General features: G+C 46.6%; 1 protein-coding gene across 5 annotated transcripts in view; it reads left to right on the forward strand.

The window, feature by feature from the left end:
* PBX3 (PBX homeobox 3) overlaps positions 1-23165 on the forward strand; it is a 157775-nt gene that overhangs the window by 119238 nt on the left and 15372 nt on the right. For all 5 annotated transcript variants that reach the window (XM_030535821.1, XM_030535823.1, XM_030535818.1 and 2 more), the window contains exons 3-5: positions 6280-6521; positions 15284-15474; positions 18453-18588. In XM_030535821.1, coding sequence (XP_030391681.1) covers positions 6280-6521; positions 15284-15474; positions 18453-18588 — 569 coding nt within the window. The remainder of the gene's footprint in view (positions 1-6279; positions 6522-15283; positions 15475-18452; positions 18589-23165) is intronic.

The following is a 23165-nucleotide window of genomic DNA, read 5'->3' on the forward strand; positions in this document are numbered from 1 at the left end:
ATAGGCCAGGATCTCTAGTCAGACTCCATCTCCCACGACGCACTGCGGCAGCATAACGAAATCGAACATTTTCTTTTCTGCTTGTTCATTTTTTTGATGAAAATTTTTTTTTTTTTGTGGAAACCAGACGCTTTTGATGGAAAATTGGGGTTTCAACTAAAGCATTTTTTTCATGAAAAAACAGCTTTGATGGTAAATTTTCAATCAGCTCTAATATTAAGGAAAAAGGGAAGGTTAACACTGCACTGCACATCCATGCAAGACAGTCATGTCACAGAGATGTTAGCTCTAGAGCGATACCAGTTACATACAACCTCCGTTTCTGTCCTGCTCCAGTGGGGCTTCAGCACATGCTAGGCTCAGGAGAACTATGTTCTGTGTCGGGCTCTGCTGCATGGTTGTTCTCTCCCCTTTCTCTGTGTAAAATGAGTGTAACCACAACTTCCCTTTGTAAAGCACTGAAGATTGGGATGAAAAGCATTTCATCAAAGTGTTAATGGGCCTATGGAAGTCAGTGAGAGTCTTTCCATTGACTTCATTGTGCGTTGGCTCAGGCTGTCTTAGGGCTGCAGAGGACAGAAGGAGAGCTGAGTTGCAGTGTGGGGGTAACTGGTTGTTACATTTGGATTGTGTGTTACGAAATATCCATCTAAGCACCAGGAACTTCAGAAGAGACCCATCTTCCCAAATGGAACGAGGGAATGAATAAATAAAAGAAGATGGAGGAATCATGAGGTGGAGGCCAGTCCCAAGGGTCAAGCCTTCATTGTGTTGGCAATATTATTCAGTTAGTCAGGATAGTACTGTACAGTTCAGACACTGCAGGTTTCTAATCTGCTTATTTATAATTCAAAAGCTTGCCCATATATTAATGAACCCTTAATGAGCTGTTGAAAATGCCTGAATTAGAGTCAGATTATTAAACTCAAACGGCCCCTGTAATCATACCATTTGAGTGGGCTTTAGGTACTTTTCATATCTGCAGCTTTCTATTGTGAAGAAGATGGGTTTATTCGAAGAAAGCTTTGTAATAATTTTGACCTGCAATTTATTTATTGGCCTCTGAATGCAGCAGTCTATGCAGATGCTCTCGTCTATTATCTGTGGGGCAGGTGCACAGCATGTAGAAAGACAGCTAATTAGGATTTGCTGAAAGATATGCTAAAACTGTGGTCTTATAACAAAGCCAAGTTCATTGTTAAACAACGTTTTAGTGTCTGTTTATGTGATTTGTCTAAAAATGGTGGAGATACTGAAATGAATGTTGTGGTTATAAGCAGATTAAAATCAGTAGCAAACATGCTTTTTGTTAACCTTATAATGCTCTAATGTCACCAAGGATACTAGATTTTTAAACTTTATACGGACCCATATGTGCATAAGAAGATATTACTGAGCACATTACGTAACAGGAGTGTTAGACTCGGGAGGTAATTGTCCCACTCTGCTTGGACCTGGTGCGGCCTCCGCTGGAGTGTGCACTTCTGGGCACCACATGTTAGGAAAGATGTGGACAAACTGGAGAGTCCAGAGGAGAGCAACAGAAATGATAGAGGGTATAGACAATCTGACCTATGAGGGAAAGTTAAAAACAAAGCCGACTCTGGGGAGGTGCTGATAACAGTCTTCAAACATGTTAAGAGCTGTTTTCGAGAGGATGGTATTCTTCATGTCCGCTGAGGGTCGGACAAGGAGAAAGGGAAAGCTAGGTTCGATATTAGGAAAAACTCTCTAACTCTAGAGGGAGCTAAGCTCTGGCACAGGCTTCCAAGGGAGGTTGTGGAATCCCTGTCACTGGAGATTTTTAAGACCAGGCTGGACAAACGCCTGTTGGGGATGGTCTAGGTTTACTTGGGGACTTGAGTTCTTGAGATCCCTTCCAACCCGACAGTTCTGTGATTTTATATAAAGGGAATCCGCAAAGTGCTTTAAAAATGCACCATTCTAGCTGCCATATTAAGGGGAACGTATTTGTCTTTTGGTCAGTGCACAGCTAGTTTATTACTGTCTGGCTGAGACCTCCCACTTCCTGTGCCATTAGTACATCTGTAGTTGTTCTGGAAGTGATGTATTGTTGTGTTCTTTCTAGTCTGCTCTGTACCTTAATTCCACCATGCACTGAAAGGTCAGTGAGCTAAACAGTAATAAACTCATAGTTTGATATACTGAGGAATAAAAAAGGGAAACAATAGCCCCAGAGTCTGAGCTTATATGTCAGAAAATACATATATTATCACTGTATTCAAATGGAGAGTAATTTATAAAGGCGGGTGCTAGGTGGGAACAAACGTATGCACTGTGGATAAAGAAAAGTGTTTTCTCCTTACTAAAGAGTCCAGGAAGTGTTCTGGAGCTTTCTTATCAGATTCACTTACATATATGATAGGGGAACCGAGTGAATGGTTTGTAACTCCAGTATTCCTAAACAGTGTGGTTACACAGAATACAAAGAGTTCCCTGCCTTTTCCCCTTAAAGGAAAACAATCTACTGTTTATTCTGTGCTGATTTGATGCATATAATTCATAAAGTAACTAGGGAGGATTAGCACATTTATCCCCACACACCAGGTTAACTCTTGTAGGAGTTAGTTAATTAACTCATGGCTTTGCCATTCACATGAACAATGGAGCTCACTCAGGCCACGTCCAGACTAGGTATTAAAATCGATTTTAGATACGCAACTTCAGCTACGGGAATAAGGTAGCTGAAGTCGAATTTCTAAAATCGAGGTACTCACCCGTCTGGACGGCGCGGCATCGATGTCCGCGGCTCTCCGTGTCGATTCCGGAACTCCGTTCGGGTTGATGGAGTTCCGGAATCAATGTAAGCGCGCTCGGGGATCGATACATCGCGTCCAGACTAGACGCGATATATCGATCCCTGAGCAATCGATTTTAACCCGCCGATGCCGCGGGTTAGTCTGGACGTGGGCTCAGAAGCAAAATAAATGCTAGATCCTGGTATGTTACACCTCCCTTTCTTTCCCATTTCTTTGTGTGTTGTGAGACATCCACTCTCTGGGCTGTATGTATCTCTGCTTTGGAATTACGCATATTACTGCCCACTAGGAAGAAAACAATTCGCCACTCCCGGTGTTACCTGCGTTATAACAGTAGATTAGGACTCTGAGCTGCAGACTCTGGCAGCTTGGTCATTTTCAGTGTCTGCTGCTATATTCCTTCCTCTTGTGTGTGGAAGGGGGGCTCTTTCTTCCATTGACTCCTTTAGCCCTCCTTCCAGCTGGTCTCCTTTTGTATTTATTTAAAACCAGGGAGCATTGTCTCCTCTTAGGCATGTTGTTACCAGGAAGCTCAGTAATTGTGTTCGTTTCAGTCTAGAAACACACAGTCATTTTGTGCAGAAATTTTTACTCTTTGGCCAGTACTCCAAAGTACAAGGACCAGAAAGCCAGAGGAGTGGGGCCAATTTACCTGAGCGCAGAATTTGGTCCCGAGCATTTAACTGTCAGGGGAGATGAGTGAAACCACTATTGAAATCTCTTATGGTGAATAAAGACCATTGTAGGCCATAAGACTCAACAGCCGCTGGGGGAAAGTACAGGAAAAGAAACTGACAGAGACAAAGAACAAAGAAATAACGATAGGAATGGGTATTTAGAAGGAAACAATTGAAAATGTAAATGGGAGAGGGTTAGAAAACCAGAACGCTGTTCACAAACATTAAAGCCAGGCTGGAGGGAGAGAGGAAAAAGACAACAAAAAGGACAATCATCTCAGTAGGGAAAAAATTCTTTGTATGAATCAGAAAGAGACTATCCAAGGAAAATGAGTTTCTCTGTGTTCTTCTTTCGTCTAGTCTCTTTGACTTGTTGCACTTTCTTTTGCTGACACACACATACACACAACAAAGCCTGCCAAATCTTAATTCTAAGAAACTTTCATGAGCTAAGCAAGTGTATTGGCTTGAGCGAGGCTGAGCTGGTAACTTTGATGTCTGTGAGCGGGTAGATGCCGGAATGAAGAGGCAAAGCTGTCTGGACTGCTGTTTCAGTGTTCTTTGATCCACATGGTTCTTGGTGCTAACTTTTGGGCTCAGTCAATGAGCGGATGATGATAATACATTATATTTTCAAACCTTGTTCAACTTCCGAACAGGCGACAGAAATAATTTAAAACGACAACAAGACATTTTTATTATCCCAATTAAATTATATGGAATTATATTTTTAAATGAAGGTGACAGGTTTAAAATGTGTGTCTTAGAGTGAAATTAAAGCTATGCCTTCTTGTGCCTGGAAGGTTGGCCAATGAGGGGTCGTGTCATGCAATGTGTGGAGTTCAGGACATCAAGGAATCAAATCTGTTTCTAAAAGAGTGTGGGCTGCATTGAGGCTAACCTAGATAATAGCATTGCTGGTACTCAACGGAACACTTGGCAGCTTCTGGATGTTATTGTCATGTACGCTGCACTCTACACAGAGTGTGCACCACTGTGTGTAACTAAGAACAGGCGCAGACACAGAAGGCAGAATCAGAATGCAAACATGCGAGGTGCCAACTTCCTACCCACTGGGATCCTGTCTAACTAGTGTGTGAATACCTGGTTTTAAACAGATTTAAAGAGGTTAATTGGGCTGGGAGATCGCTGGTTGTGTTACATCTTTAACAGAAGTGCTGATTCGAGTAGCAATGGCTCTAGTGATATTTATACTAGTGTAATTATTTTTAAACTTTGTTTTCAGCATTGTTGATAACATCTTGGCAGAGTGCCTGCATGCCCTGATTAAACCTACGAATTGTCAGCCTTGATCTGTAGCACTCAGATGAGATTGCTGACTGGGCATCACTTTGGATGGTCTCATTTTAAAACACAAATTAGGTTTAAAGTCTTGCTCCCACCAACATACTGTAATAGTGCCAGCAATTTCAAACCCATGTTTAGCATCCCAGCATCCTGACTGCAGTTAAATGCCTGGGTGGTAGGAGAAGGCATCATTCTTCCCTGTTTATATTTAGTGCTTCAATCTGCACTCAACTCCGGAGTGGTACAGTGTTCTGCATGGCAGGCTGTGTGCAGGAGGGCATGCTGGGGTCCCACCATCCTCAGCTTTTTATGAAGAAGCACTTCTGTTATCTTGCCCTCACTTCTATCCCCGCCACTGCCCTTGTAATGCCCAAAGCTTCCACAAGGGGGTTGGGTGCATTGTAGGAGCTCGCTGACCTTTGGAGGGTGTCTCCAGCCTGGTCCACACTACAGCATTAAATCGATTTAACGCTGTACCTGTCCACACTACAAGGCACTTTAAATCGATTTTAAGGGCTCTTAAAATCGATTTATGTACTCCTCCCCAACGAGAGGAGTAACCCTAAAATCGATATTACTATATCGATTTAGGGTTAGTGTGGACGGAAATCGAAGTTATTGGTCTCATTCTTTTACTGAGCTACCCAGAGTGCACTGCTCCGGAAATCGATGGTAGCCTAGGACCATGGACGCACACCACCGAATTAATGTGCCCTAGTGTGGACGCGTAAAATCGATTTTATAAAACCAGTTTTATAAAACCGGTTTTAATAATTTCGATTTTATGCTGTAGTGTAGACGTGGCCTCCCTCTGAGGTATGTTGGGTTGACACCAGTGGGAGTTATAGCACCAATTTAGTCTTGTGGGAAAGTCCCCTGGAGTTCAGTCGAGAACGCTACCCCTTCTGCAGACACTCCAAGTTAACCCTTCGGATTCTGTAGCAGGGATAGATTTCTGCCAAGCAAGTCTCCCCAAGAACACCACGAACCGCAGACAAATAAATAACACAAACTTACTCCAACCATATGTTTTTCTATCCCTGTGATATTGCTAAATAATTAGTGCTTAGATTTAGGTATGTTATTGAAAAATAAAGGAAAACATCATGTGTGAGTATATTCCTGTCATATTTACAGTAAAGAATTAAAAAAACCAATTGGGTATTTGAAAAGTTATGTGACAAGTCTCTCATCCTCTGTTAAATTCAGTGGGTTTTCAGAGTAATTTCTATAGACCCCTATTGGTTTTATTTCTGCTAAATTCTATACAACTTTTCCTTAGGGCTAGGGGAGGCTTGGACCTCTTAGGCCATCATGGTGATGGGGACAGAGCTGTTATCCACCCTCACGCCTGGGGGTCAATGTCTCTCCCAGCAGAGAATGGATTTGTAAAATGTTACAATGACTGGTCCAGCCCGCCCCCGGCAGTGGGGCTGGCTGCAGACAGGAGCTTGCCAGGGCATGGGAAATACTCACTGTGGTTTCTCTGTCTATCTCTCTCTTTTTTACCCAAGGTTTGAGCATCCGAGGAGCCCAGGAGGAAGACCCTCCCGATCCCCAGCTAATGAGACTGGACAATATGCTTCTGGCAGAAGGGGTTTCAGGTCCTGAGAAAGGTGGGGGATCGGCAGCAGCAGCCGCAGCCGCAGCAGCCTCTGGAGGGTCCTCAGATAACTCTATCGAACACTCAGATTACAGAGCCAAATTGACCCAGATCAGACAAATCTATCACACAGAGTTGGAGAAATATGAACAGGTCAGACATTGCTCTCACAGCCCTATGTGTGCCTGCTGCCACTTGTCTCTGCACCTCTGTTTCTATATAGGGCTTAAAAATTACATCTCTCTCTCTGGTTAAAGAGCTGGGCAGTCGAAAGAAAGGGCTGATGTTGTGGGTGGAGCTCAGTGCCAATGACCAGGCTGGCTGGCATGCCTGGTTCTTATCTGTTTTCCCCGCTGTTATGGCTGGGTGCACACGAAAAGAGCCCGAACCAGTAGTCCCCCCCACCCTAGAAACTGCTCAGTTAGGGGACTCTGAGGTTGTGTCTACACAGGGATAACAAACCCACAGCAGGCCTAGGCCAGCTGACTCGGGCTCGGGTGGAGCAAGCTGGGACCCTGCGAGGGAGGGTCCCAGATCTCTGCCTCCAGCCTGAGCCCAAATGTCTGCACAGTGATGTTAGCTCTGAAGCGTGAGCCCTGTGAGCCTGAGTCAGCTGACCTGGGCCAGCTGCAGCTGTGCCACAGGGCTTTTATCCCCGTTCAGACGTACCCTTAGGAGAAGGGAGGGAGGGCGTTAAATAGTGCCACTCTGTAAGCCTGTAATGAACCCTAGTAAAATCAGTGCTTCTGGGAGCCAAAATGCCCATGATGTCTGGGAGCCATAGCACTTGGGGAGGTTATCAGGTCTCACACGCTCAGGTCAGGCCTGGGCTAGTACTTGCCTGGGAGATGGTTGAGAAACAGGAAATGGTGTTGGTGAATTAATAGGTATCAATTTTCCTCGGAGTTGGCAGTGAATCCAAGACTCTAGCATGGTGCTAGGTGGCCCCTGCTGCTGGAGGTGGTGTCTTGTCCTGACCACTTGTGGTTCTGAAGAGCCCATGGGATTGTTTGCAAGATTTAGAGCATTAGCTTGAGTGTCCTGGGCAAATATATTCTGCCTCCCTAAATTCTGCCTGAAGTTTCAATTGGGTATGGTAATCTGTATCTTTCTCTCTATAAACTATAGCCGTGTAGATGATATAAAGCACTTCAGGATTATTCAGGATGAAATACACTATATAAATTTAAGATGATAATTTATTATTCATAATAATAAGAAATATGCAAATTAAGTTGATGGTGAAACCTTTTAAGGTTGACATTTGCTCTCAGTATTTTGACATGCTATAAATAATCCTCTGCAGATCCTCAGGGCTTCGGGTTCTTCTCCGGGAGCTGGTGACATGCTGCTCTTGTGGGTTTCATGGACACTAGGGGAACCTTTAAAAAACTGCATTCTGCTCTAGTGCTGAGCAGTGTGGCTTCCCTGCCCCCGTGCATCCAGCATGGCAGGGACTGTGCAGTGATAACAGGCTGCAGAGCCACCAGGGAGAGTGATTGTCCTTTGTGTTTCTTTAGTGGACAACTTTGCATCTAAGGAGCTGGAAAAAGGGGGGAGGAGGGGGAGGGAAGAAGAAAAGGGTGTGAGACCCCTGCTGTTGCCAGCCTCAGCCATAATGGCTTATTTTCTCCCTCCAGAGAGGTCCTAGTAAAGCTTATAAACCCTGAACCTACTCTGCTCAACGAACCTAATCAGCTGGTGGTTTCCTGAGCTGAAGTTCCGGGCTCACCCCAGCACATTACTGTGAAGGGTCCCTTTGAACAAAATGAAACCACAACCGAGACCATAAGGCAGTGGTAAAAATCCCACTTGAAAGAACGACAGCAAAGGAAATCACAGGGCTGCTCAGACTCCATTATTTTGCCAGAAGCCGGGAATGGGCGACAGGGGATGGATCACTGGATGATTCCCTGTTCTGTCCATTCACCCTGGGGCCGCTGGCACTGGGTGCTGTCGGAGGACAGGTCACTGGGCTGGATGGACCCTTGCTCTGGCTCGATTTGGCTGCTCTTCTGTTCTTAGCTGCTCTGCTGGGACTTGGCAAGTTCCCCCAGTCTGCTCTGCTGGGGCTTAGCCATGGGAGGGGACTTGCTTGGTCTCCCAGCCAGGTCCTTGGCTGTAGGATACTCAGACTTTGCATTTTAATCCCACAGAGGCTCTTAGGCTAGTTTATTTTCCTGTTTTATGAAGGTCATTAACACAAAAGAAAACACGGAAGAGGTTAATAGAGTCTCCCTGCAAGGTATTGACAGTAAGGGCCACCTTCTGGCAGAGTCCGTGGCTGACTTGCACGCCAACCCCCTGAAGTGCTATGATCTGCCATGTTGGACACTGGTGGGATCTTCAGATAGGAGCAGCAGGCAACAGGCAGACAGCACAGCTGGTCCTGCTGCTTTGTGTGCGCACTGCCCACTGCCCAGAGCAACCTGACCAGATGAGCTGGTGGGACAGACCTTGCTCCTTGTAGGTTCCTGCTTCAGAGCTGCATACACGCCTATTCAACATTCTGGATTTCTTAGTCTCTAACAGATTCCTGCCTCCCCGACGCCAATCAGCACGTCTGCAGGGGCAGCAATAACCCAGAGTCCCTCTTTCTGAGCCTTCTAATAGTCCCTGAGCCTGCCCATCGGCCCCTCTCCCTTCCCTGGGTCTCTCCACGAGGTCTCATCTCTTACAAGCAAACAGTTGCTGAAAGTTCCAGTAGTTCTGGAAGCCTCTTGGCTTTACACTGATTGCAGCTGAGTTGAGATCATTCAAATCTCACAAGCTCTGGAATCTAAGATGCAGCCAGGCTCCCTCTGAGAGGCTCCCTGAGGTCTCGGATCAGCAGCACACATCTGGGTGTCAGGGAGCAGACAGGAAGCTGGCTGGTGAGGAGGGAGTTGTGTCATGTGGACAGCTGAGGAGGCGTCTGGGGACACGGATTGGATGCTTTCCCCAGCCGGTGCAGTCCAGGCCACATTCCACTGGAAATGGGGACAGAACCTTTCTTGCTGTGGTTCAAGGCCAGGACTATTCACACACTGGCCATGAGTCCTGTCTGCAGCCAGCAATCCTTCACTGTGTCATTCCAGTGCCGCAGGACTCAGTGAGTGATTGACAGTGACTGTGCTCAAAGGTCCTTTTTCTCCATAAAGAAACAACCTGTGCAAATCCCCAGACCCTTCCCCACACTGAGCTGGGCAGTGATGCTCTGACGAATACATCCCTTTATTCTGCGGAGGTAGCGATGCTCATCAAATGAACAAACAGCTGCCCCAGCAGTGAATTAAAGCCCCTTAGAAAATCCCAGGGGGAGAGGCTGGAGCTGGATTTTGGGCTGAAATGAATCCCGTGGTTGTGCTAATCTCTAGTTCCTGGCAAATAGTCTTTGGCTGTAATAAGTGTAACGATTGGGGTAGGGGAAAGCGACTAGCTCCATTTACAAAGGTTTCAGCCGAAGTGCCCCACCCATCTGCCCAAAGCCCAGGAACCAGAGCAGGCTGCACAGGTGCTGCTAGGAGAGAGAGGCAGAGCGGATCTGAAACATGTATCTTTTCCCCATTGAGCCTGATGCCAGCAATGTCTGCTCTCCAGAAATACGATAATTTCCCAAGCCTGGCAGCAACCCATTTGCCTTGAGAATGGGACCGGTCTCCGCAGCCGAGAGGCACCCAGGACTGCTTCCCTGTCCTCACTGGCTGCAAGGTTCTGAAAGGCTGTTACTGTCCTACAGGTAAAGAGGAAGCAGACCCACTCCAGCACACAACTCCCACAGCATGATTCAGGCACGAGGATTGAGCAGGCCTGCTCCAAAAGGGGTTCAGTCCATGTCACCATTTCACGCTGCCTGCGAATCTTCCGGGTAGGGTGACCAGATAGCGTGTGTGAAAAATCAGGACGGGGGCTGAGGGTAATAGGAGCCTATATAAGAAAAAGCCCTGGATATTGGGACTGTCTCTATAAAATCGGGACATCTGGTTATCCTACTTCCGAGGGCTCTTTGCACCCAGGAGCAGAGACCAAAGTGCCGGTTGTGCAGACATTTCCCAGACAGAGTTTGATTCTGACATTGCCAGTTAGGGGAATGCACTTAAAAAAAAAAAAAAAAAAAGGGAAAGTGTGTCACGCCAGGAGCAGCCCCCCCCGCCTTGTGGCAGAAGAAATGGTTGAACACAGGCAGTTCTCTCCATAATTTACAGCCACTATAATAGAGATGACATATTGAAAGCTATCTTCTATAATTACACTGAAATACATTTTTGCTGTAGGCAAAAGTATTGTAAGGGTCCCAAGCCTCCCTGAGCAGCTGGGAACCTGCTTTCCGAGTTCACAGATGTCTTCTGAATTCACCCCAAATCAAGGTGAAATCCGGACTCCAGACAAGTGCCACTGAGCATGCTGAGAACTCGCCCGAGTGCAGTGTGGCCTAGTGCAGAATATCGTTTGGGGAATGGCTGTCCAGCCGCTGAACTAGGCCAGTCTCCATCTTGTCCTTGTGCACATCCGAGAAGTCTTGATTAAGCATTAGAGCATGCTGAGGCATTCTCTGCTTCTCTAGGGTTTCTGAGCAGGTTGACGAGGCCAGCCCTTACAACCTGACCTTATTAGTAAAGTGCAGGGCACCACGAGGCCTGAAAAATAGTAGCAAGAAATGGCTCAAGTAGCTTGGATATTGTACCTAAACGTGAGAGAACAAGGCCGTGCGGCACATTTGTCTGATCTTATTTCCACCCCTGGGATTCAGGAGTAACTCCCCAGAGGGTAAATGGTGCACACTAGCAATAGGGAAACTGGAATCAGGCCCTTTCTGTAGTTCCAAAGCAGCGAGCCTTTCCCCAGCATGGGACGGTTCTCATCTCCTGAAAGCAGGAAGTTCACTGGAACTTTTCAACAGAACGTTTGTGTGCGTTCAGTCTTCTTGGTTTAAACACACTGGTCTCACACCCACCCCTTAGCAGCCTCATTCTGAGATGTCCAGATCTGGTGAAGAGAGTGAATTATCTGATCCTTCTGGAGGGCAATTTAACACCATTTTGGGGCAGAAATAATTTTATGAGGAAAAAATGCTAGAAAATATTTTCACTGCAACCGTTTCCATTCATACAGGGCTTTGGAAAAAACACCCCAAATCCTGTGAATAATGATGAAATTAGGTGGCAAGTGTGGTGCCTGTGACATTTTCTCAGTGCCCAGTATTTTTCAGGGAAACCAGAGCCCCCCTGGTGTCTCAGGAAAAGAAACGTTGCATTTTGGTACCGACGTTCCTTACGGACATGTGTTATTTACCCGATGAACGAAAGCTTCTTCGATAACAGTCAAATGGGTAAAAATGTTTTTTCTGAAACATCTGAACTATAGCTCCTGCTAGGGAGCCAATGGTGAAATGCAACTGTAGAACCGACCCTCCCAGACTCTTGCCAGGGACTGGATGCTCATTTCTCTGAGGAGCGCCAGTGAAGGCTGAGTCTGCTCATTGCTGGACATGCTACATGTGGCAGTAAGGGCTCAGATCCAGAGGGCAGGGATGTCAATGGAGAGATTCCCTGGGATCCACCTCTGAGTGTGTTCCAATCCTGCAGTGGGTTTTATGGTGGGACTGTTAGGATCATGACTCAGTGGCTCTGCATGATCAGTTCTGCCTAGACTGATGCTGGCAGGAATGAACACTACACCTGGGTCAGACATGTGCAAGTGCCCAAGGTTACAAAATATGAGCCCATGTCGCTTGGCACAGAACTGAATTTCCGGTCCAGTTTCCAAGAATCCTTAATTTTTATTAGCAAAACCAATAGACCCAAGCAGGGCCAGGCAGTGTCTGTGCTCCCAGGTAGTGACCATGTGCCATGTCAGCACATAGCGGAGACTCATGCCAGAGCTGGAGGAACAGAACCCAGAACACTGAGAACCGAGAGCTGTGGTTTGTTTCAGGTTGGCAATATCAAAGCTGCCAAAGCAATGTTTCTCCGATTCGATCGTGCCACCTGCTTGTCGGCGGAGCCCTGGCTTGCCAGGCTTGGCCACCAGTGACACTATGTGTATGTGGTTAAACAGGGATTCCAGGATTAGCTCCTCCACTGGAATCAGACCAGACATGCCTGGCAGCCCTACAGGCAGGCAGGGAATCCACTGCTACTGTCTCCCTGCCCTGCCCCAATAGGGAGAGGAGGCTCGCAGCCTGGTCCACCTTCTCTCCAGCTCTGGTGAGTGGAAATATTTCATTCCCCTGGGATGTCTCCCTGCCCTGCCCCAATAGGGAGAGGAGGCTCGCAGCCTGGTCCACCTTCTCTCCAGCTCTGATGAGTGGAAATATTTCATCCCAGGGGAATGTCTCCGGCCCAGTTCACAAGCGGAACCACTGCCAGTGACCCAGAGAGAGGAGAGGAGCAGTTCCCAGTCTCCTCCCTTGCAGCAGAAGGATCCACTGCCATTCCCAGCCGAGGTACAGGTCTGGCCCCCGTTGGGCAGAGGAAGGGAGCTATGGACCCAGCTGTTTCGTTGTTTTGGGCCATAAAAATAAACCCAAGGGAAGGAAAAATGTGCAAATGAAAAACACAACTCAGATTTGCTCAAACATAAAACCGAGGAAGCCTCACTAGAGCCTGGGAATGGAACTGCAGCTCCCTGCTAGTTGCCTCCCCTCCCTCGCTCCAGCAGTGCCCGTGGAGCCGGAACGGGGACTGAGTGGGAATGTGACCTGGACTCAGTGGTGGTGCTGCCGAGCCATCATCAGGGCGACTCAGCCAGGCCCAGGAGCCGTCACTGCGCCCCTGCAAGGCAAGGAGCTGAGCCTGTCACACTGCTGCCTCCAAAGCCATGCAGCGAGGACGTAAATTAGCCTGTAATTTACTTTCAGTAGTGTAAAGAAAAAAATCACTTTGCCTGAAGTGTATGCATCTTTCTTAAGGGTGTACCCAGATTTTAATTATCTAAATGTAAATACTTAACGAATTTTACTTAGAGTAATGAGCTAAAGTGCACACTACATAAATGAGATGTTCTAATTAATCATGTATGAACTACTGGTTTAAAGAAAAGCTCCGTGAATTCTGCAAATGTTGGGCTATTGCCAAATTGCTAATCAGCATTTGCATTCATAGATGGCTTCACTTAATAAGTTGTGAGACATTCAGCAAATGTTATAGGAAATGATGAGTTTTTAGATGCATAAACTTTTTCACTCTCCCTCGTGTGGGCTCCTGAAATTCAGATTAGTCATTGAAAACCTGGATGCAAAACAAACCGTAACCCCAGCTTTCGAATCAAAGTGACACTGACACCACAGTGAGAGCTACATGGTTAGGCTGATCATGACTTCTGCAGTTTCCTCTGCCTGATTTAGTGACTGCTGAGTGTCATGGTCATAGCCCAGGAGGTTGGGTACACGAGAGTGAAGTCCTTTTGTCATATTTGGCAGTGATTCTAGCTCAACTTTGCTTTCTAAAATCTGCCTTGCTTGGATAATCAAAATGCACCCCTGCAAAGGCACCCGAAGCCTCTGAGACATCCTCCTTGGTGCGAAGGCCTTTCACAGGGCCAGACATCCCTTTGTTTTTTGCATGCCTAAAAAATGCAGCTCTCAGCTGGCGTACTGCTTGGTCCCTGGTTTTCTGCGGCCAGGTTAGGACAATGACAGGTTTGTACATGGAGTATGCTGGAGTTCCATTCTGGGTCCCTAGGAAGAGATTAGTTCTGTAGTTGTAACTTAGTTCCCTCAAGCAGAAAACAGTGCTGGGTTTTGTTTTTGAACGAGAAGACAGACAGATAAATCAGCGTGGTTTGTGACAGCACCCAGCCTCTGCTTACGGAGCAGCCAGAATGCTAGAACACCAACGGCTTGTTCATAGCAACATCCAGCTCAGGAAAAGTCTCTGGATGAGGCAGCCTGAGAAGTTTAGATTTCACTATCCTCCTCCCTACATAATCTGTGGAGACAGAAAGGAATGTGAATCCAAAGCTTCCAGCACCTTCTCTCATCAGTGTTCAGGCCATACTGTGGAGGCCAAGGCCCAGAGAGCCCTGCAGATGTATGGCATATGGTCTCTGTGAAATTACGTCTTTTAAAGGGTTTGCTCTAGGTAAAATCAAAGCTATTTAAATATCATAATCTGCCACAGCTGGTTAAACAATTACTTGCTGTGTGAGAGTGGTGAAGTGCATTCCTAGAAGGGAAGTCATGGTATCAGGCGGGCTTCAAAGATAGGGGGGCCTCACCCACATTTAGGTTATTACCTCTGCTCTGCAACAGTGGAGTCCCGGCTACTATTATGCTCTTTCCTGTTGCTATTTATGTGCTATAACCTGAGCACACCCTTCCTCTTCGATGTCCTTCTGCCCCACCTAGAAAAATACACTGGCACTGTCTTTACGATTTATTTCTCTTTAAATGTAAAAAAAGCCATAGCATAGTCATAGCTTGTTTACCCCCCTGGCACTGGAAAAAGAAAAGAGACTCAAACTTTCATTCACAAATATGCATCTGTGTCTATCCTTTGTATTATTGCTGATCAGAGGACGGCTCAGCTCCCTGACAAGGGAAAGGCAGGCCATGCTCTAGTGAAGGACCCTGGAGGTCTCTGTCAGATGAGCCCGAGGGGAACCCTATGGGAGAGAGATGGTTAAGAGCAAGGCTGGGATGTAGGGGGCGGAACTGGCACGGTATCGCGATCTCCCAAATTAGGAGGGGTCAGTCTGTGGCTGCCTGGCCTCTTTTCCTGCATGCATTGCCCCCCATTGTGAGGTGGCTGACGATAGCTACTGCAGGCTCCTCACAATTCATTGCCACCGCAGAGCCTGCCATGCACAACACCGGCTGGGGTGTGGCATGCACCTGACCCAGGAAATGCTCAATGGCTTCACACAGCAGTGAGGTCAGCAGTTATGTTCCTGTGTGACAGCACAAAACCATCTCTGAACTGCTCTGTCCTTCACAGGCGTGTAACGAATTCACCACACACGTGATGAACCTTCTCCGAGAACAGAGTCGGACACGTCCCATTTCTCCCAAGGAGATTGAAAGGATGGTGGGCATCATCCATCGAAAATTCAGCTCCATCCAGATGCAGCTCAAACAAAGCACTTGTGAAGCAGTAATGATTCTGAGATCAAGGTTCCTTGACGCCAGGTACGTGAGAGGATAGTTTTGCTGCTGCTTTCATTCTGGCAGTGTTTACTGACATGTTCCAGGATGTGTGTTGATTCACCCCGGGGCCATGCCTCTGTTCATCCACTCAATGGGTGCTTCGGGAAGGGGAGGTTCCCTGCAGAAAACTTGCATGGAAATGCTGTGTCTTTTTAACATGTTTAGTATAAGGGTTAAATACTTCAATTCATCTGCCAGAACACATTTCAGAGCTGTACAGGACCCAGGTAAGGGATGTGACGGGCACCCTGGCAGATATTTGAACAGTTCCAGGGTAAGGTAGCCATGGCGCAGGGTGGGTGTTTTAGAAACGTGTTGTGCAAAATATTGAAATCTGGTAAGGCTGAGCCCAGGTTAGGGTCTGTGTCCTTGTTGACTAGACATGCCTGGTTGATGTTGTTTACAAAGGGCCAGATTCTGCTGACCTTGCTCCAACCGGGGTGTCCTTTGGACTTTACCACGTGAAAGGATGACAGACTCAGGCTCTGAACTTGCACCAGCGAAGCTAGTCAGAACCAGCGTGTAGCAGTCTGGTGGGGTCTCCAGCAGACAGGGTGCTTCTAAAGCTCTCTGGGTCTTTCCCAAGCCTGGGGAACTCTTTCTTTGCTCAGGTTGCAGAGGGGTAGCCGTGCTAGTCTGCATCAGGAAAAACAACGAGGAGTCCTTGGGGCACACCTTAGAGACTAACAAATTTATTTGGGTGTAAGCTTTCATGAGCTAGAATCCACTTCATCAGATTCAAGGAGTGGAAAATACAGGAGCAGGTATAAATACATGAAAGGATGGGGGTTGCTTTACCAAGTGGGAGGTCAGTCGAATGAGACAATTCAACTGACAGCAGTAATGGTGAGGAAATCCAGGGAGTGCTTGATGGCTGCCCAGCATATGCAAGGGATAGGACAGTGCATCTGCCTGTCTCTCCATGGAAACATCACCAAGTACTTCGGGGAACAACACCCGGGCGCAGGAGGACAGTGGGTACTTGAGATAGGGTGAAGCTGGACAGAGGAGCTGAGCAATGCAATGCCTGCTGATCTCGAGTGCCAGCTTTCTCCACACGATGGTGCAACAGCAGAAACAGACAGACTGAAATTACAAGCAGTTTATGGAAACAATTAGGTTTCTTTTGAACCACAGAGCAGGCTGCATTAGTGACCACAGGTGTCATTCCTTCCTGGAGAGCTGCACTAATGCAGATTACAGGAACCTATAGCAATTAGGTTCCCTGAGATGTATGGTATATGAGAGGGAACTGAGTAAAACCCTCGGAGCCCAAAGTACTGAGCAGAATCCTAGTAATGCCTCCCTGTAGCTAGTACCTTGCATCTTACACCTGAAAGCTGTTAGGAACTGAACAGGAATGAAATAATTTCATTACGGAGAAGGTCACTGGCAGGTGTGGTGAATTAGGGTAATTACAAAGAGTTGGGGAAACGTCTGCAGCCAGGTAAAGCTTGCACATGCACATTTGAAAGTGATTTCTGTACAAGGAAGGAAGGTAAACAAGGCCAAATGAGCGGAAGCCCAGTAATGAGATAAACACCGCTCTAGGGAGAGTCTGCCTGCACCAGGGCCTGCTGGAGGGAGTAACAGAGCCGCACAGATGGGACTGAACGCTGGGGCATTGACGGTCTACTGCATACTGGCCTGAGGCACTGGCGTTCAGCTCGTAAGCAGCCCTGAGGGGAACGGAACTTTGAAGAAAATATTCAATGGGTCCTTTCCGAAGATGTGCTGAGAAAAACCACTACGCTGGGTGGTAGGGGAAGCCTGAAGCTGTGCAAATGGTGGGATTTGGATTCCTCTGTTCCACAGCCCCCCCTGCACACTGGGAAGGGAGCACAGGGCCTTCTAATCGAGGGGGAAAAGGCCCGTCGAATGTACTGCTCCCCTGCCTAGTCCTGCTCTCAGCTCACCTTGCTCACATTTCCGGGGTAATTGGACAGGCTGGCACATGCGCCAGGGCAGCACACTTAAGGGGCAAATCTCTCTGTCTTTCAAGCCCAGGCACTGGAGCAAGGAGACAGAGCTCTGCTTGAGTATTGTGACCTGTGCTGCACACTAGGACTTACTGATGCTGTTCAGACATATCCTATTGTAAGAGATAACGTGGAGTCAGACCACCCCAGGGAGCACCGGAGAGCTTCTCTTAGTGGGCTGCTCCTAATGTTCCTTCACACGGCCAGGGAGCTCTGCTGGGTGGTGCACAGTTGGGTAGAGGCACCAGCCACGCACCTCCCTGCCCCCTTTGAACCTTGCTCCTCACTGCGCACCCATGGAGGGGCCCTAATGTTCTTGTGGTTAACTGGTGAGAGAATCATGCTCCTGTTTTCAGCAAAGAGCTGGTAATTACAGGCCAATAGCACCCACTTTCAGATCTGTAACTTCCTGGAGAAGCAGGTTGGTTCCTGCATGTGAGCCTGGTGCTGCCCAGCAGGCTCTGCACTGCCCACCTGTCTGGCTCTAGCCATGTTTTGCTTTCCGTTGTATTATTTTTTTCCCCACTGCATCCATTGCCATGGTATTGGGGTGCCCCAAACAAGGTGTGCCCAGCTAGGGATGAAGTACTGCAAACAGAGGCAGCGTAGTGACAGGATACTGAGCAAAAGTTGAATAACTCTGTAGTTCAAATGGTCAAGGAAGGCAAGGTCTGAGAATCGACATGTCATGGCAGTGATTATAAACTCTTCAGCATGGTGCCCAGAAGAACTTGGAGTGGGTCAGATCATGATGCCATGGAAGTCAATGGCAAAACTCCCCTTGATGTGACTGGGGAAAGGGGCAGGGCCAATGTGTGTATTGTAACGTGCCAGTGAGATACAGTTCTCAGCTGAGTGATAAGTGTGTTGCATACAGACTGTAATGTATTTAGGAAGTAAAGGAGGTTTTATCCTGAACAGAGCCTCCTGCAGACTTCTGTTAACATCTGTACCTGCAATGGGTCTCTTTCCTCATTTCAGACGGAAAAGGCGGAACTTCAGTAAACAAGCCACAGAAATCTTGAACGAGTATTTTTACTCCCACCTCAGTAATCCCTACCCCAGTGAAGAAGCCAAAGAGGAGCTGGCAAAGAAATGCAGCATCACAGTATCACAGGTAAGATGAGGCTCATGTCATCAGCATTGCCATCACCTGCCAGCGCCATCCCTTGCCTGGCAGGGCTGAGCCCTCTTAAGATTGGAGAATATGACACTACGTAGACATGTCTACTCCAGTGATCACTCATGGTTTTGACCAGACCCACCTTCCGTAGAGTGCTGCTTCTTTCCTTTGAAAGCAAACGTTTCACAGACTTGTGGAGGGTAAGGGGCAACAGTTGCATAGGTGCAGGAAGTAGCAAGTGCAGAGCACACCTGGCTCTGATTAGTGTCTGCTGGCTCTAATGTGTAGGTCTGTCCAGATGGATACTCTTGCTTTGCTGAGTCCCAGCTATGGGAATGAGGGAATTCAGTGGGAAAAGGCAGGTGGCTCTCTACCCATGCAGTGCCTGGCTCTTCTGGGTATCTGCCCACCCACACGCTAGTCTGTGCCTTTTCTCTCTCCTCTCAGCTACGGTGGAAGATGCATTCCAATGTCCTTTGAAAGCTCTCTGGGCAATCCAGTGGTCCTTTCCCAATACCCTCTTTGGTGAACATAAAAGTTAATGTCTCTGAAACATACATGTAAAAAGGCGGCAGATAGACGGGAAATGTGATTGTAAGCTCTTTCGGGCAGGGATCATGACTTTCTTTTGGGCCTGTGAAAGGGCCTGGTTTACTTTAGGGTGCAGTAAAATGAATAAATACAATTAATGCATGTAACCAGCTATTCAGCATTACATCATATGCAATCTGTGCTTGCCTATCAGATCCTTAGATGGTTCATCTCTCATTGTCAGCTATACATTCATTAAAACGTAACGTTAATTCAGTGAAAGGGCCAGTTTATTGACAAAAATATTATTATTTTTGTGGATCAGCTTTTCTCTGATTTGTTGAAGCCTTTAAGCAGTCTCTTCTCTAGCCCAGTCAGAATACAAGTTTTCAACCACAGGACAGTGAAAATTATTGCTGCATTGCAGCAAAGTGTATTAGGCAAAGTGATTCCCTCCGTTCAGTCAGTTGGTCTGTCAGCAACGTCATGCAATAAAATAGGGGACCGGAAACAGTATCTCCTGCCCTAGAAACAAATACCTCTGCTGTGCCAGGATTCTGCTTCCTAGACAAGCCAGACTGTATCTAACCGCTCGAGACTGTTCTCCTGCAATGACTTTCCAGACATGGACACACTGTCACACAGAGCTTTCATTTACTCTTCACTGCACCAGCCATTTTAAAGAGAAAAGTAATACTTTGCATTTTTTTTAATGGCATGTACATTTGGCAGAGCGCCAGAATCCTCTCAGCAACGCTGGCCCCTATATTTTGGGAAAAGTTGGGACTTGGCTCTCAGGAAAGTAAGTGAAACAAGAGTTTCTAAATTTTACAGCAAGTCTGTCTCTTACTACTGAAGGGTGAGATGCCAACTCCCTCTAGTTCAATCAGCTTTGCTTATCAATATTTCAAGTCATTATAAATTTAAAGGAGCAATGCCTGAGGTTAATATGTTAAGTATTAATGATTGCAGGCTCTGGAATTGGCATTATTAGCGACATAACCTCTGGATCAACCTTTAGCTTTATAATTAAGACACGATTTGAGATTTAGTTTACAGGTCTCCAGTGAAACTGTGGCATTTTCAGGTGCTTTATGGTAGATTTAAGTAGGAACCTAGTCTAAAAAAACCCACCCAATTCTATAATGTGTAGTAATTCTTAGCTGACTTTGGATACAGCAGAAGAAATCCACGACTCAGAAAACCACATTACTAGCCTTTGTCTTTGTCCCTGTTTTCCTCTGAAAACTCTAAATTGAGGAAAACTTGACCCTGCCGGCATCTGTAGAAAGACTCTTCAGGTTCTCATTTTCCTGTCCTTGTTCTCTGACCCTGCACAGCTGCTGAGAGCCCTGCATGCTTCTAAACCATCGAGGTTCTGCTGTGTGATGGCAAGAGACATGCATGCAATGTGTTTCCTCTGTGTGCCATGGAGCAGGACTGTGTGGGACCCCCAGCACCAAACCCATTCACTCAAGCATAGCACAGGACTGGGATTTGCCCCTGGGTTATTTCCTGGCATCAAAATACTGAATGGCTAATTGCTGATTTTAGCATCACTCTGCAGATGTCCACTGGAGTCTGTTGCTTTGGCTCCACTGGACAAACTAAATGCACTCCACTTGGTTTGGAGTCCGAAAGTTTGCTACTAGTCTCAGGCCTTCTGGCTCCAAAGGCAGCGTAGGCTAGTGCCAGTGATAGAAACTAATTAGACTTTGTAAGTAAGAGTCAGTTTTTAAAATCTATTAACATAAGCAGAAGCCAGTGAAACGGGTAGTGAGAGGCATGCCAGCTATTGATTATCAAGTTTCAGAGACTATTTCTGCTAACCATCAGGGTTTCTTCAGCTCTGTTGGCAGAATAGAAACGGTGACAGACATTGGGTGCAGAGGTGGCAGATTTGTTAAAGAGCTGGGCTGTGTCCATGCAAGGCTGGAGAACTGTGTATGGCAGGAGAGGAGTTAATGTGCCCAGAACAAGGGAAGTGGGTTTGAGAAGACTGGACACCCCTGCGGCGGATGAAGGGCTCAGTCTAGGAAATGTCCTTGTCTCAAACTGATAGAAAACAAGGAGCTTGGGAAGCCATTTGCTGACTGGTTCTATGTTAAAAGATTTGATTGCTTTGCTTTTTCTTGTTTTTAATTGGAAAAGGGCTTTTGTTAAGATTTAACAGAATCCTGTGCAAACTAAAATATAAAACCAATACGTAGCCCCCCAAATGCGGGGGTAAAGGTAGTCTAGAACCTGAAGCTAGGTCTGTCTACTGGATGTTTTATACTAGCAGGCATCAGTTGCTCCTCTAACCCATTAGGAAGCCTGGCTGGATTTGAGCATAGCTTGTGCCTTGGCCCATTTGGTGTATTCTGTAACGCAGTTTTAATAGAGCTGAGTTTGGAGAAGTCCATGGGAACTTTGCCTTTGCCTTCAGTAGTTTCAGGATTGGGGCCCCGGTCAGCAGTTAGAGCCTGCTGAGTTTAGCATAAATGGGGAGGAAAATGCTCCCAACAGTGGAAGTTTTTAATTTGAAAACTTTCAATCCTGGGATTGGGTGTGTGTATGTGTGTATGTGTGTGTGTGTGTCTAACGTTCCTGAGCTCTGGGGTGTGTGTGTGTGTGTGTGTGTTTTGTGTGTGTGTGTGTCTAACGTTCCTGAGTTCTGGGGTGTGTGTGTGTGTGTCTAACGTTCCTGAGCTCTTTGCAGATCTACTGCCTGGGTACGAAGGAAGATGTGGTGGATGTTGTATCCTTAGATTTTCAAAGGCATTTGGAGGATAATTCACTCCGGGCCTGATCCAAAGTTCACTCAAGTCAATTGAAGGTCCCCTATTGACTACAGTGGGTTTTGCTTTGGGAGCTAGAGCAGCAAGGAAAGGGTTAACACTGGGATTAGAAGTACATTAACATCATTCATAATACGTTGTCTAAATGGCAGTTTTTCTAACTGGAGGAATGTTCATGATACACTGGATCGTGTACAGTGGGGCCTCTCTTCTGTGCAGTTATGAATGGGTCAGATTAGAATATCAGATGCAAGAGATCAATGCCTTAGGATGAAACAAAAGCAGAGGTGAGGAAGGTGTCATTAAAAAGCATGGAAGCCACTATTGTTGCTACGCTTCTGGTTCCGTAGAATCAGTAGGATCTTTCTATGTGGGATCCTGCAGTGGCGGCTCCCAGCAGGGCAGGATGGTGAGTGGGAATGGAGACCTGTAGAAATAGGTAAAAAAACGAGGAGTCCTTGTGGCATTGTAGAGACTAACAAATTTATTAGGGCATAAGCTTTCGTGGGCTAAAACCCACTTCATCAGATGCATGGAATGGAAAATACAGGAGCAGGTATAAATACATGAAAGGATGGGAGTTGCTTTACCAAGTGTGAGGACAGTCTAACGAGATAAATCAATTAACAGCAGGATGCCAAGGGATGAAAAATAACTTTGAAGAGGTACAAGAGTGACAGTTGACAAGTTCCAGACAGTTGACAAGAAGGTGTGAATAACAGTAGGGAGAAATTAGTGTTGGGGAAATTAAGTTTAGGTTTTGTAATGACCCAACCACTACCAGTCTTTATTCAGGCCTAATCTGATGGTATCGAGTTTGCAAATTAATTCCAGTTCTGTAGCTTCCCGTTGGAGTCTGGTTTTGAAGTTTTTTTGTTGAAGAATTGCCGCTTTTAGGTCTGTTTTTGAGTGACCAGAGAGACTTAAGTGTTCTCCTGCTGGTTTTGAATGTTATGATTCCTGATGTCAGATTTGTGTCCATTTTTCAGACTAACATGGCTACCACTGAAACCTATTGAAACGGTGTCTCTGTGTTTCAAGTGCTGGCAGTTGTGCTCCCGATAAAGAGTTAATCATCTTCTGAGAGTGAGATTTTTTTGTAGGGGATGATTTAGCTCAGATGTGGAAAATGGAGTTTAATGAGGAAATGTAAAACCAGTGGCCTGCAGAGAATAAACCCAAATAGAGAGATGCAACTCCAAGGACCCGTCATTCGAGACAGTGAACAGACAGGGACTGTAGAATGAGTGAGAGACCATC

Source organism: Gopherus evgoodei, chromosome 16 (genome assembly GCF_007399415.2).
Source record: "Gopherus evgoodei ecotype Sinaloan lineage chromosome 16, rGopEvg1_v1.p, whole genome shotgun sequence".
In the NCBI taxonomy this organism is placed as follows: Eukaryota; Metazoa; Chordata; order Testudines; family Testudinidae; genus Gopherus; species Gopherus evgoodei.